Source organism: Nomascus leucogenys, chromosome 22a (assembly GCF_006542625.1).
Source record: "Nomascus leucogenys isolate Asia chromosome 22a, Asia_NLE_v1, whole genome shotgun sequence".
In the NCBI taxonomy this organism is placed as follows: Eukaryota; Metazoa; Chordata; class Mammalia; order Primates; family Hylobatidae; genus Nomascus; species Nomascus leucogenys.
The window spans coordinates 101,285,085-101,300,526 of NC_044402.1; the positions used below are offsets into that span (position 1 = coordinate 101,285,085).

The window sequence follows — 15,442 nt, forward strand, 5'->3', positions numbered from 1 at the left end:
GGGATTACAGGCGTGAGCCACTGAGCCTGGCCTTTTTTTTTTTTTTTTTTTTTTTTTTTTGAGACAGAGTTTCACTCTTGTTGCCCAGACTGGAAGGCAACGGCGTGATCTTGGCTCACCACAACCTCCGTCTCCCGGGTTCAAGTGATTTTCATGCCTCAGCCTCCCGAGTAGCTGGCAGTACAGGAATGTGCCACCAGGCCCAGGTAATTTTGCATTTTTAGTGGAGATAGGGTTTCTCCATGTTAGTCAGGCTGGTTTCGAACTCCTGACCTCAGGTGATCCACCCGCCTTGGCCTCCCTAAGTGCTGGGATTACAGGCGTGAGCCACCACACCTGGCCTTATTTTTTTTTTATTTTTTGTGAGACAGAGTCTCACTCTGTCACCCAGGCTGGAGTGCCAGTGGCACGATCTCAGCTCACTACAACCTCCGCCTCCCAGGTTGAAGCAATTCTGCCTCAGCCTCCCAAATAGCTGGGATTACAGGCGTTCGCCACAATGCCCAGCTAATTTTGTATTTTTAGTAGAGATGGGGTTTCACCTTGTTGGCCAGGGTAGTCTAGAACTCCTGACTTCAAGTGATCCACCCGTATCAGCCTCCCAAAGTGCTGGGATTACAGGCATGAGCCACTGTGCCAGGCAAATGCTGCCATTTTAAGACCTACACTTTGGGTAGCAAAGGTAAAGATGTTGACCCTAAATACTTGGGAAGCCTGGGGCCAGTGATAAATATAAAAATTGGTATGAAAATTTAGTAATGAGCTTTGTATTGTACTCATGCTTAAAGTTATATTTTCCATAGCATCAATCTTTTCAAATTTGCCTTATTCAACACATTAAGGATGCTATAACTTATGCTATTAAAACCTCATAGGCTGGGTGAGGTGGTTCACACCTGTTAATCCCAGCACTTTGGGAGACCCAGGTGGGTGGATCACTTGAGCCCAGGAGTTCAAGACCAGCCTAGGCAACATGGTGAAACCCCATCTCTACAGAAAAAAAAAAAAAAAAAGCCAGGTGTGGTGGTGCGTGCCTCCTGTAGTACCAGCTACTCAGGAGGATGAGGTGGGTGGATCACTTGAGCCCAGGAGGTCAAGGCTGCAGTGAGCTGAGATGGCACCACTGCACTCTAACCTGGGTGACAGAGACCCTGTCTCAAAAACAAACACTTATAGACATTTCATATTTCACCTTCATATCCTCACAACTATTGCCTTTTGTGTAGTAAGTGTTCAAATTTAGGCTATTCAGGATTATGCTGGAAGAGTAATTTGACTTCATAGAATATAAAAAGTACATTCTGAACAATGCCACTGCCTTCACATTTGAATTAGCTGGAACAAAAAGAGTAAACTTCTATTTTGTTTAAGTTAGGCAAAACCTATTTATCGGCCCCCAAACCAACTGATCTTTTATTTTGAGACAGGGTCTCACTCTGTTAGCCACCAGGCTGGAGTGCAGTGGCATGATCACAGCTCACTACAGCCTCAGCTTTCCTGGGCTCAAATGATCGATCCACCTAAGCCTTCTGAGTAGCTGGGACTACATGGTGCGTGCCACCACGCCCAGCTAATTATTTGTATTTTTAGTAGAGACAGGGTTTCGCCATGTTGGCCAGGCTGGTCTTGAACTCCTGGCCTCAAGAGATTGGCCTGCCTTGGCCTCCCAAAATGCTGGGATTACAGGTGTGAGCTACCGCACCTGTTTCCACTAATCTTTTATATGAGTGAAGTGATCATGTATTAAAATAACAAACGATGCTAAGAAAGTCTAGTTTCTGGACTACTGTGAGAACTAATTTAGCAGTCCTTGCACAATAAATTCAGCACTGTGGCAAATTTATAAACAATAAATGTTTGACATCTCCTGTACCTTTTTTTTTTTTTTTTTTTGCGATTTTATTAAGAGTACCCAGAAAACCTTTCAAGGTTTCAGTAGGTCTGTTCAATCTTGCCAGAAGCAAGTTAACACAGTAGAAGAAATTAGAGCCTTAGCAGTCAAGACATAACTGCTAGAGCCTCAGGGACACCGATGCGGACACAAGTCAACAAACAGCATACAATAATGTGCCAAGATCTTCACCAGATCTGTAAGATGCACTCATAAAACTTCTTTTGAAGAACTTAAAAATATTTTTAGTAAAAAACCAGCACTACAAATTTACAAAGTGATTCTATCCAAATTGGCTTTTATTTATTAATAATAAAGTCTACTGACACATACTGCTTGCAAATAGTATAGACACAAAAATTATAAAAATAAACCAGTCGATATTTAGGGCAGATGCAAAAATTTGCACATTAGGTCATTATAAACTAGATATATTAAGCAAAAAAAGCAAGGTGCAAACCAGCAAGTATGATATATTACCAATTGTGTTTTTAAAAGGAGAAAGACAGATACTTTTACATATGCATAGACGATATCTTAAGAAAATGCTATCAGTGGTTGCCTAAAGAACTGGGTGGATCAGGGAGTAGGCAGGAAACTCACTTTCACTGAATATCCTTTGGTACTATTAAAAAAATTTTTTAAATCACATTCATGTACAAATTTGTTTAAACATTTTGACTAGAGGTTATATTTAAGACTAAGCCCTTGGCCAGGCACAGTGGCTCACCCCTGATCCCAGCACTTTGGGAGGCTGAGGCAGGATCACTTGAGGTCAGGAATTCGAGACCAGCCTGGCCAACATGGTGAAACCCCATCTCTGCTAAAAATACAAAAACTAGCCAGGCGTGGTGGCGTGTGCCTGTAGTCCCAGCTTAGGAGGCTGAGGCACGAGAATCACTTGAACCCAGGAGGGCGGAGGCTGCTGTGAGCTTAGATCACGCCACTGCACTCTAGACTGGATGACAGTGCAATTCCATCTTAAAAAAAAAAAAAAAAAAAAAAAAAAAGACTAAGCCCATGGACTTAACATAAAATTACTTTTTAAAAAAGTGCATTAAAAAAAAAAAAAGACAAGGTCTTGCTCTGCATCCAGACTGGAGTGCAGTGGCACAGTTGTAGCTCACTGTAATCTTAAACCCCTGGGCTCAAGCGATCCTCCTGCCTCAGCCTCCACAGCAGCTAGGACTGTAGGCATGGGCCACCATGCCCAGATGATTTTTTAAATTTTTTGTAGAGACAAGGTCTCACTATGTTGCCCAGGCTGTTCTTAAACTCCTGTGCTCCAGAGATCCTCCTGCCTTGGCCTCCCAAAGTGTTGTGATTACAGGCATAAGCCATTATGCCTGGCCAAAATTACTTAATTATATGCCACAAGAAAAATTATTTAAAAATTCCAAGGATTTTTGGAAATATTTTCATCAAAGAGGTTTACAAGATAAGAAATGAGTGAGAAATGCTGATGTAGTACATATTTTATTGCAGTGATATTTTCAGGAAGAACTTCATTTCCAAGTGTCAAATATTTCAGGGGGTATGTGATGACTGTAAGCTGACAACAGTAGCCAAGGTGAGCCTTTTTTCTTTCCTAAGAAAAAAGTCTCGTGCAAATATTTAGGAGGCTTGAAATCATCACTTTAAGGAAAAAACTGAAATATCTTACAGTGAGTTTTAGGTCTACTTGACAGAGGAATCAAGATTAATTTACAGCCAGCCATTAATATGCTACTCACCTGCATGTTATTCAAGAAAAGAAAAATATGTCAATATACAAGAATAATGAAATGTTTTATTTTTTGTTGTCTTGAAAACAATTACTAAAATGTAATTCAGGATTTTATTTCTCTAGCCTGGCTTCTCACTGGTATCATGAAGGTTATGACACAGACATTAACTGTTCCAAATATATGACGTATTGTTCCTGTGCTTTCTAGGCTGGGTAGATACCCTATATACTCTGTTTTTCCCATTATCCCAACTGAATAGTATTATAATATATTCCCTCCCCTGCCCCCACCAAGTACATAGCCTCAATCCAAAAGGAGAAAGCTGGATCACTCACCTCTTCCCAATCTATACCTTTTAAGTTGTTTTAGAAACAGTAAGAGATGACCTGCCCTCTCCATTACACTAGTTGGTTCTGACACACAGAATAGCAAACAAAGCCAATTTACGTGATGCCCATGTCTTTATACTTCCACACTCTGGAACAAACACACTTGCAAACAATCAGCTCGGGGAGTGTTAAAAGGCCCTCAAAAAATTCAGAATATCTCTAAGTATAAAATAATTCAAAAACATCCAGTTCCAAATAGTCCCTGAGCACACTGTTCATTCCAGCAAGAAGTCTCCAGAGAGGTAATGAATGAAAGGCACATTTTCTCCAACTTGAGGACCGCTGCATAGTACTAGACGGTACCAGCCAGGCTGATCAAAAGTTCTAACTGAGGACATCCCCCCACTTCCCAAATTTAAATCTTGTATGCTGGAAAAATAATTTAATGTCAGATGTAAACACAACACTTTCAACTAGAGGAGTGGCAGCTGGGGTACAACCCTTCCATGGGAGGTTCAAGAATAAAGGAAAGCTTCAAGCCTCCTCTTCTTCCTTTTCCAAGAAATCAGTCAATGTTCCATTATCAACAGGAATTAATAAATACTCTACTCCATCAGTTCCCTGAAAGATTTAAGAATACCTGTACGTTAGTCATTCATAAGAGGTATATGAACTCTTCTATTGTAGAGGCTAAAGAAAAAATGAATTTATTTCTTTGATGTAATATTTTAAATATGTAAGTATAAAAATTAAGGCAAAAGGGCACACAGTCACATATACTTAAATATATGGAGTTATAGTTAAACAGCCTTATAGTGGAAAAGACAACTAGAGGGTGGGTAGGTGGGTATTTATTTTTTTCATTGTGCTTTAGATCATTCTTCACCTTCCTGCCCTGTTTAGAATCTAACACTATTGATGTCTGTGTCCTTTCTTCCTCCTTTCAACAAGATCCTTCCCTGTTGGCTTTTAAATATTTAATACATTCAAGTATGTCCAATTTTTCAGTAACCCTCACTAGACATCTTCATTCCTCTCCATCTATCACATTATCTCTGCACTTCTCCAAGCGAGTTGGCTATGATGGCAGTCTCCATTTCCACACTTCTCATTCAACACAGTTCAACTGAGCTACTGTTCCCATTATCACATCGTTTGCTTAGACCATCAGGAATTTTATATTCCTAAATCTCACAGATATTTTCAGTCTTCATCTTTTTGGCCTCTCAGCAGCATCTGACACTGCTGTTTTCTCTGCATTAAAACATGCGTCTCTTGGCTTCTGTGACATCACATCCTGGTTTTCTTCCTAGGTCTCTGGCTGTTTCTCTCACCTCTGCAGGCTTATCCTTTACTTTTGCTAAATGTCAGACTTCTGGCCTTATCTCCTAGCTCTCTATTCTCACTAAATGTCCTCCCTTTAGGTAGTACCCCCAATGCCTGGTTTCAGTTATAATATAAATACATAAGAATCATAATCTTCTCTCTCTAACCCAGATCTTTCCTCTGGTTTCTTGTCCTAGGTATCCAACTGCATAGTTGACATTTCCATTTGGAAATCTCAAAGGAACCTCAAACAGAGTTGTCTAAACTGATTAAGATCATGAATTCATCATCTGTCTCCCTAAAATGTTGCTCTTTCAGTGTGTGTGTTTTGTTCTTTTTGGAATAGGGTTTCACTCTGTTGCCCAGGCTGGAGTGCGGTGGCACGATCATGGCTTACTGCAGCCTTCACCTCCCAGGCTCAAGTGATCCTCCCACCTCAGCCTCCTGGGCAGCCGGGACTACAGGTGCGTGCCACCACAACCAGCTCTTTTTTTTTTTTTTTTTTTTTTTCTTTCATAGACAGGGTCTCCTGTGTTGCCAGGCTGGTCTCGAACTCCTGGGCTCAAATGATCTACCCACCTCGGCCTCCCAAAGTGCTGGGATCACAGGCATGAGCCACCACGCCTGGCCTCCTAGTCTTCCTTTAGATCTCAGCTCAGTGGTCTCTTCTGATATCTATCCATAATTAGGTCAAATCCACCTAGTTAAATAAACTCTTTCAGAACTGTGTACCTTCTAATCATAGGACTTCCTTACAGTTAAAATGTTATGTGTGCGATTACTTGACTAATGTCCATCTCCCCCATTAGACTTTAAGCTCCATAAGAAAAGCAATCAGGTTTTTGCTTACTACTGTATCTTAATACTTAGTGCAATATCTATGTAGTTAGTACTCAATAAATATAGACCAAATTAATGAATAAGCAAGAGGGAAAAAGCAAAAGAACAGAATTATTTGACTCACACCATGTTTCTAATTGCGTATTACTCTGGACTAGAATATATGAGGAGTTTTCTGCTCTGCTCTGAAGCAGGGTACTTCTGCCATGGCTCTTTCTACACACTCAAATGGCACATCCCCTAAATGAATCTCTGTGACTCAACATGGAACATCAATTTCAAAATCAGGTCTATGTCAAAGGTATATGTGTCCTTAAGTAAATGATACGGACTATTCCTGGCATACAATGCTACAATAGTGGAGTCTTACCTTCTTTGTTCTTATAAGCTTGTGGTCCCTAAATTCAGTTAACTGGGCCCGGAGTGTCAGATCACTATTGACGAGGAATGCCTCCCGACACTGCTGGTAAAAATCTTGAAAAGAAAGGCCTGGCAAGTTCAAAAGGATATGAACATAAGTCAGCACTTAAGACGTGACCCAGTATACAAACACTCATACAAAAGAACAGAATAAAAGTGCTATTTGCATGTTATCCCAGAGCAGTGAACAAGTATTGATAGGACTTTTAAAGAAGGAACAAGTAAGTCATGAGAGCAGAACAATTATTAAAATGTTTGTTGAAATCATTTTTGCCAAAGGGGAAGAAAATCTCCTAAGATGCCTAGAATATGAAAAATACGTAATTGGCAGATACACATCCATAGTTAGCACAGAAAATTTTTAAAGTAAGCTGGGTTTGTCTTTCAATTTGTGTTAGCAAACACCTTGCTCAGCAGTGGATCTGTAGAGCTGCTTGAAAATTTGCTATGTGGCAGACATAACCCATCATGAGTGACCACTTACTCACTGCTGTGAAAAACTGCACTGCTGTCATTAAATTCCAGAGAAAGGAAATGTACGGAGTAAAACAAAAATTACACAATTGAATGTCATAAATATTGGATACCAATGTAAGATGGGTTATCCTGGTTGTCCAGCTGGTACTTTATTAGTAGCCTGAAAATTCCCCTAAAAAAACACAAAACAAAAAACAGGAATTTAAATCCAAAATGTTAACATCAAAAGGTAACAACTAATAGTAAAATACACAAAGAAAATGTCAAGTACTTGGCCTATCTGCATTATCTTCTGTTCCTCCAAGGAATATCCTATCCTTGCCTACTTAAACAGAAAGCTTTTTTCTTTCTTTTTTTTTTTTTTTTGAGACAGAGTCTCGCTCTGTTGCCCAGGCTGGAGTGCAGTGGCGTGATCTCGGCTCACTGCAAGCTCTGCCTCCCAGGTTCACGCCATTCTCCTGCCTCAGCCTCCCAAGTAGATGGGACTACAGGTGCCCGCCACCACGCCTGGCTAATTTTTTTGTATTTTTAGTAGAGACGGGGTTTCACTGTGTTAGCCAGGATGGTCTTGATCTCCTGATCTCGTGATCCACCTGCCTTGGCCTCCCAAAGTGCTGCGATTACAGGCGTGAGCCACCGCACCCGGCCCGCTGTTTTATTTCTTCTAAAGAAAAATATATGCTGAGTGTGGTGCCTCACACCTATAATCTCACCCCTTTGGGAGACTGAGGTGGGAGGACTGCTTGAGCCCAGGAGTTTGAGACAACTCTGGGCAATATAGTGAGACTCTGTCTCTATAAAAAATTAAAAAATTAGCCAGGCATAGTGGTATGCGCCCATGGTCTCAGCTACTCGGGAGGCTGAGGTGCAAAGATCACTTGAGCCTGGGAGCTTGAGGCTATACTTGAGCGACAGACCCCATGTCTCAAAAAAATAAAATATGAAAGTATTTTTTTCTTACTTTTTAGGTTAGTGTTGGTAGAAAAGTTGGAATACAGAATAACATCTAAAGAGAAAACTATCAATCCCATATCCATTAACACTTGGTGTTGCAATCATACTGGGTATGCTGTTATCTCAAATCTTTGTGGAACGAGGCAGGTGGAAATAACATAAATTCACATATTTATATACTGCATATACCACTTTATACCTTGCTTCTTCACTTTTTGATTCTTACCTTGTCTTTTTTTTTTTTTGAGACAGTTTCGCTCTTGTTGCCCAGGCTGGAGTGCAATGGCGTGATCTTGGCTTACCGCAACCTCTGTCTCCCGGGTTCAAGCGATTCTCCTGCCTCAGCCTCCAAGTAGCTGGGATTACAGGCATGCGCCACCACCCCAGCTAATTTTGTATTTTTAGTAGAGACGAGGTTTCGCCATGTTGGTCAGGCTCGTCTTGAACTCCCGACCTCAGGTGATCCACCCGCCTCGGCCTGATTTTTCCCATATCTTTAAAACTTCTCCTAAACAAGTTTTTCTTTTCTTTTTTTTTTTGCCACATGTAAGAAGAACTTAAGGAAGTTTTAACAGCTGCTTATCTACCATGTACCATAAACTTACCATTTCCCTATTGGTTTGGATGTTTACGTTATTTCTAATTTTAGATTAAAAATAACTCTTAATGGATGACTGGATACAGAAAAATTAATTCAGCACTAAATAAAACTGTACTTATTTCTTCGTATTTTGAATTATTCCATGGAAGAGTGAACCAAGTAGAATTATGGGGTTAGAAGCAGTGTTACACAAACTAAGACTCCCATCAGTCCTTGGGTATGCCAAAAATTCAAAACTTACATGCATTTTCATTGTTATGCAGGTCCAGAAAACAATTACTATAATCATATTTTGGATCATCTCAATGAACACTTTTTTTTTGTTTTTGAGACAGAATCTCATTGTTGCCCAGGTTGGAGTGCAGTGGTGCGATCTTGGCTCACTGCAACCTTGGCCTCCCAGGTTCAAGCGATTTTCATGCCTCAGACTCCTGAGTAGTTGGGATTACAGGTGGACACCACCACACCCAGCTAATTTTTTTTTTTTTTTTGAGACAGGGTCTCGCTCTTTCGCCCAGCCTGGAGTGCAGTGGCGCAATCTCGGCTCACTGCAAGCTCCGCCTCCCAGGTTCACACCATTCTCCTGCCTCAGCACCCCGAGTAGCCACTGCGCCTGGCTAATTTTTTGTATTTTTATTAGAGATGGGGTTTCACTGTGTTAACCAGGATGGTCTCGATCTCCTGACCTCATGATCCACCCGCCTCAGCCTCCCAAAGTGCTGGGATTACAGGCGTGAGCCACCGCGCCTGACCCAATTTTTTATATTTTTAGTAGAGTGGAGGTTTTACCATGTTGGCTAGGCTGAACTCCTGGCGTCAAGTGATCCGCCCACTTCAGCCTCCCAAAGTGCTAGGATTATAGGAGTGAGCCACCGCATCTGGCCCTCAATGACTACTTTTTAACTAGGTACTACTACTAACTCCAGAGCTGAACTTTGGTTAAAATTTTTATTCAATCACATACCAAGTCAAGTCTAAATGATATTGGAGTTTGCAGAATCAAGCAAAATTTCAAAATAGTTTAAATAAGAAAATGTTGAGGCTAGCACATAGACAAACTAAAAAATACTTGCATTAGACTGGGCATGGTGGCTCATGCCTGTAATCCCAGCACTTTGGGAGGTCAAGGTGGGTGGATCACTTGAGGTCAAGAGTTCAAGACCAGCCTGCCCAACATGGTGAAACTCCATCTCTACTAAAAATACAAAAATTTAGCCAGGTGTGGTGGTGCATGCCTCTAGTCCCAGCTACTTGTGGGACACTGAGGCATGAAAATTCCTTAAACCCCAGAGAGGAAGACTGCAGTGAGCCGAGATCTTGCCACTGCACTCCAGCCTTGGCGACGCCATGAGTCTCCATCTCAAAAAAAAAACTTGCATTAGAGTAGCCAGTGCCATATTTAATGTTGTGAGTTCTCACACTGCATGGACCCTCAACTTTACACACAGCAACTTCCAACAGTCCTTCAGCAGTTAAGGACTTTTATTATTAGTAATAACAAAACAGAATGAAGACTTTGTCCCCAATTCCATCAAAAAATTTCATTAGATAACCATTTAATGGCCTATTCCAATTTTTTTATTTTTATTTTTTTTGAGACGGAGTCTGGCTCTGTCGCCCAAGCTGGAGTGCAGTGGTGTGATCTCGGCTCACCACAAGCTGCGCCTCCCGGGTTTGCGCCATTCTCCTGCCTTTGCCTCCTGAGCAGCTGGGACCTCAGGTGCCTGCCACCACGCCCGGCTAATTTTTTAGTAGAGATGGGGTTTCACCATGTTAGCCAGGATGGTCTCGATCTCCTGACCTCATGATCCGCCTGCCTCAGCCTCCCAAAGTGCTGGGATTACAGGCGTGAGCCACTGTGCCTGGCCTTTTTTTTTTTTTTTTTTTTTTTTTTGAGACAGAGTCTCACTCTGTTGCACAGGCTGGATGGAGTGCAGTGGTGTGATCTTGGCTCAGTGCAACCTTTACCTCCTGGGTTCAAGCGATTCTCCCTCCTCAGCCTCCCGAGTAGTTGGGATTACAGGCATGCACCACCATGCCCAGCTAATTTTTTAATTTTTAGTAGAGATGCGGTTTCACCATGTTGGCCAGGCTGGTCTCGAACTCCTGACCTCAAACGATCTGCCTGCTTCAGCCTCTCAAAGTGCTGAGATTACAAGCATAAGCCACCGTGCCCAGCCTGCATATTTCAATATTAATGCAAGGCTTTATTTTTACTTTTTGTAGAGATGGGGTCTATGTTGCCCAGGTTCGTCTCAAACTCCTGGCCTCATGCAATCTTCTCTCCTCAGGCTCCCAAAGTAGTAGAATTATAGGGGTGAGCCACTATGCCCAGCCAAGTTGAATGCTAATCTTATCTTCAGTGTTCAAATCAGCTTTACAGAGTAACAACATTCATTAAAATTAGCATTTGAGAGTTAACATTTGAGTCTTGTGGTGATGGTACAGCTGAGTGTATACATGGAGGTGGTAGTCATACAAGGCTACAAGTGACAAAAGTGCACAGAACTTTACACACACACACGAGTGCAGCATGTATAATAGTGAAATCCAAATATGGATGGGCTTATAACAATGTCAGTTTCTTGGTTCTGATACTGTACTGTGTTTATATGAGATGGTGGTGGTTGGTGGAAGTTGGTGCTTTGGGAGGAGGGTACATGAGACTTCCCTGAATGTATTTTTGTAGCTTCTTCTGAATCTATAATCATCTCACAACAAAAAGTTAATCCCTCCACCACAAACACACAGGTAAAAGAAAAATAAATGGAAAATAAATTGCTAGGGAGATTAAAAAAAGATATCCCCTAAGTCCCTGTGTACACCATCCTCTATCTGTTCCCCTTTATTCTTCTCCAGGGTTGGTACCTAATTATTTTTTATTATTTTTAGTACCTAAAAAGACCTAATTTCATGCACATTTTAAACTTTTATTCATATTGATATATACATTTGAACGCTATGTATTTTATATGGTTTTATTTCTACAATGAACATCTGTTCAGTTCAGCATTTGTCCTAAACGAAAATATCTGGTTTGGACAATATATATCGTCACACTACTATCATCCCATATAAGTCAAAACCCTGGCTGCCAATGCTGCTTCTAAACCTAGAATGCAGCTGTGCTGTGGCTTCAACTCTGCTCACTGATTTATCATTCTGTTGCATTGAGATGTTTGTATTTTGAGCCAGGGTATTTATTTTTAAATTTTGTCTATTATGCTGTGTGTTTGGAACAAGAGGGGATGAAAGAAAAGAGTGAAAAGTATTATGCCATCTTGACCACAAGTGTTCCTTCGTTGCTCTTTAAAAACAAAAAAAGAAATTGTCTCTGCTAGACTTGCTTGTTTCCTCTTCTTTTTCTTTTTTCTTTTTCTTTTTTTTTTTTGAGACAGAGGCTCACTCTGTCACCCAGGCTGGAGTGCAGTGGCGCGATCTTGGCTTACTGCAACCTCTGCCTCCTGGCTTCAAGCGATTCTCCCGCTTCAGCCTCCCAAGTAGCTGGGATTACAGGTGTGCACCACCAAGTCCGGCTAATTTTTGTGTTTTTAGTAGAGACAGGGTTTCAGCATGTTAACCAGGCTGGTCTCGAACTCCTGACTTCAACTGATCCACCCGCTTCGGCCTCCCAAAGTGCTGGGATTACAGGTGTGAGCTACCACACCCAGCCGACTGTTTATTCTTTAGGAAACTAAATTTTCTTTCAAATTTAAAACAAAAAAATTCATTTACATTTTGACTAATTTATAGATCTAATACCTGTTTTTTTGGAGACAGGGTCTTGCTCTATCACCCAGGCTGGAGTGCAGTGGCACAATCTTGGCTCCCTTCAGCCTCCTCAGCTGAGACTATGGGTGTACACCACCATACTCAATTGATTTTTAAAATTTTTTGTAGAGATGGAGTCTCTCTATGTTGCCCAGGCTGGTCTCAAGGTCCTAGCTGGAGCAATCCTCCTGCCTTAGCCTCGCATAGTGTTGGGATTACAGGCTTGAGCCACTGTGCCTGGCAAGTCTAACACATTTCTAACTTGGAAAGAATTGCTACTCTTATAATATTTAATCTACCCACCCAAGAACACAATATTTCTTTTCATCTATCCAGCTCTTAATTATCTATCCTCAGCAAGGTTTGTTATTTTTCAACACGTCATCTTGTTAAATATAATTCTATAATTTTATGCTTTTGTCAGGGGGTAAAGTTTGTTACTAAAAGCTTCTTTCAACAGGCTAATTATGCAATTTCTTTCTTATTTTTTTGAGACAGAGTCTCGCTCTGTTGCGCAGGCTGGAGTGCAGTGGTGCAATCTCAGCTCACTGCAACCTCTGCCTCCTGGGTTCAAGCAATTCTCCGGCCTCAGCCTCTTCAGTAGCTGGGACTACAGGTGTGTGCCACCACACCTGGCTAATTTTTTTTTTTTTTTTTTGAGACGGAGTCTCGCTCTGTCACCCAGGTTGGAGTGCAGTGGCGCGGTCTCGGCTCACTGCAAGCTCCGCCTCCCGGGTTCACGCCATTCTCCTGCCTCAGCCTCTCCGAGTAGCTGGGACTACAGGCGCCCGCCACCACGCCCGGCTAATTTTTTTGTATTTTTAGTAGAGACGGAGTTTCACCGTGGTCTCGATCTCCTGACCTCGTGATCCGCCCGCCTTGGCCTCCCAAAGTGCTGGGATTACAAGCGTGAGCCACCGTGCCCGGCTAATTTTTGTATTTTTGGTAGAGATGGGGTTTCCCCATGTCGGCCAGGCTGGTCTCGAACTCCTGATCTCAAGTGACCTGCCTGCCTTGGCCTCCCAAAGTGCTGGTATTACAGGCGTGGGCCACTGTGTCCGGCTAATTATGCAATTTATTTTTTGCTGGCTTATGCTATAACCAGCTTGCATTTATTAATTCAGATATGCCTCTAGGTTAGGCTGCTGTGAGGGCTTGACTGGAGACATTATACAGTGATGTTTAAGAGCATGAGTTTTGGAGCTGGCATATCTGGATCAAAGACTTTGTGCCACTGACTATCTACCTTAGTTAGGATCAAATGAGGTATTGCATATAAAGTACTCACTGTTTGGATCGGAATGTTCAATATGTAATGAAAAATTACCATAAAATTTAAGTAAAAGTCATGAAAAGTCTGCTTTTTCTCCATTATGACCAGTCAGGTGCTCATATTCAGAAATATCAAAATATATTAAGAAATAAAAAGCTGGTATTTTCGCTTTATTACTGGGCAATTTGATAGACTACTGTTGACTTGTCTGCCTACTCCATAATCCAGTACTAGTAACTATTATTACTATAATTTCACTTAATCCTTCAACTAACTAGGGACTTCAGTATCCCCATTAAAACCTAGTAGTACATCTTAAAATGTATAGTTTTTAAAAAAGAAATATGGTTTTCATCCTTACCTTGCATTAGGGGTAAGGCTTCGTAAGACATGAGTAAGGGAGCTAAGTGGCAGGGATCCAGACTGCTTTACCAGAAGAGAGTTCTCATAGGAGGTTTCTTCAGTATAAGGACTATATGTAGTAGTTTCATACCACAGCCAGTTAAAAAGACTCTGCTTTGCATGATCCCACACTAGCACATGATCAAAGAAAACAAGAATTACAAATTATTTTCATATTGTCATGTTACTAGATTCCCCTTTACAAAAGAATGAGAAAGGATTAAATAAAAATGAATCCAAGTTTTTCATTTTTGCCACTTCCATATCTAAATCAGTAACTCACAATCTAATTTCATTTTCAACCAACATCTGAACCTTTATTTTCACATTAAGAATAAATTAAAATCTTAGCACTACCAATGCATTCTTTTTAAAAAATTAGTAATGTTTTAACATTTTCTTCTTTTTTTTTTTTTTTTTTTGAGACGGAGTCTCGCTCTGTCGCCCAGGCTGGAGTGCAGTGGCGCAATCTCGGCTCACTGCAAGCTCCGCCTCCCGGGTTCACGCCATTCTCCTGCCTCAGCCTCTCCGAGTAGCTGGGACTACAGGCGCCTGCCACCACGCCCGGCTAATTTTTTGTATTTTTTAGTAGAGTCGGGGTTTCACCGTGGTCTCGATCTCCTGACCTCGTGATCCGCCCGCCTCGGCCTCCCAAAGTGCTGGGATTACAAGCGTGAGCCACCGCGCCCGGCCTTAACATTTTCTTCTATAGGATTATCAGAAAGTCTATAAATTAAGTTCATAAAATAAATGTTGCAATATTACAAGAAGAGAAAGAGACCAAAATAATAGTTGGGTCTTTTCCCTCCATTTAACTTTAGACTAAAACATCTTCATTTAGTATCTGAATTTTTATTTCCAAAAATTATGTTCTAAATTAGATTGAGAACACCTTTTTAGCAACCTGTGTTTTTAAACATGTAAAACGGGAAAAAGCATACTAAAAACAGTAAAAACTTTCTGATTTACATTAATAGAATTTGTCTTGTGACACTGATATCTCTAGAAGGAAAAATAGTAACATTTAACTTACTGAGAGGAGCATTGAGGTGGTCAATGGATGCTATAAGGTAAATGTTATGCAAAGATGACAACTGACCAATGATTTGCTGGCTCTTCTCTCCTCTCAACATCTGGCTATCCAAATTGTGGATGAGAAGGAAGAGTTCTAAAGAAGAATCTAAAAAGAAAAGAAATCCAATTATTATTGTTATTATATTTAGAGGGTCTCACTCTGTTGCCTAGGCTAGAGTGCAGTGGTACAATCATAGCTCACTGCAGCCTCCAACTCCTGGGCTCAAGCAATCCTCCCACCTCAGCCTCCCGATTACCTGGAACTACAGGCACATACCACCATGCCTGGCTAATTGTTTTTTTGGTAGAGATGGGGTCTCACTAAGTTGCCCAGGTTGGTCTTGAACTCCTGGACTC

At 41.2% G+C, this 15,442-nt stretch overlaps 1 protein-coding gene across 1 annotated transcript in view; it reads right to left on the reverse strand.

Annotated features, from left to right (window-relative positions):
* Positions 1–2,165: 2,165 nt before the first annotated feature.
* ORC2 (origin recognition complex subunit 2) overlaps positions 2,166–15,442 on the reverse strand; it is a 57,313-nt gene continuing 44,036 nt past the window's right edge. Inside the window, exons 14-18 of the mRNA XM_003253909.4 lie at positions 15,045–15,191; positions 13,971–14,142; positions 7,121–7,182; positions 6,484–6,602; positions 2,166–4,568 (exon numbers count right to left, since the gene is read on the reverse strand). Of these exons, the coding sequence (XP_003253957.1) occupies positions 4,482–4,568; positions 6,484–6,602; positions 7,121–7,182; positions 13,971–14,142; positions 15,045–15,191 (587 nt within the window). The 3' untranslated portion in view covers positions 2,166–4,481. The remainder of the gene's footprint in view (positions 4,569–6,483; positions 6,603–7,120; positions 7,183–13,970; positions 14,143–15,044; positions 15,192–15,442) is intronic.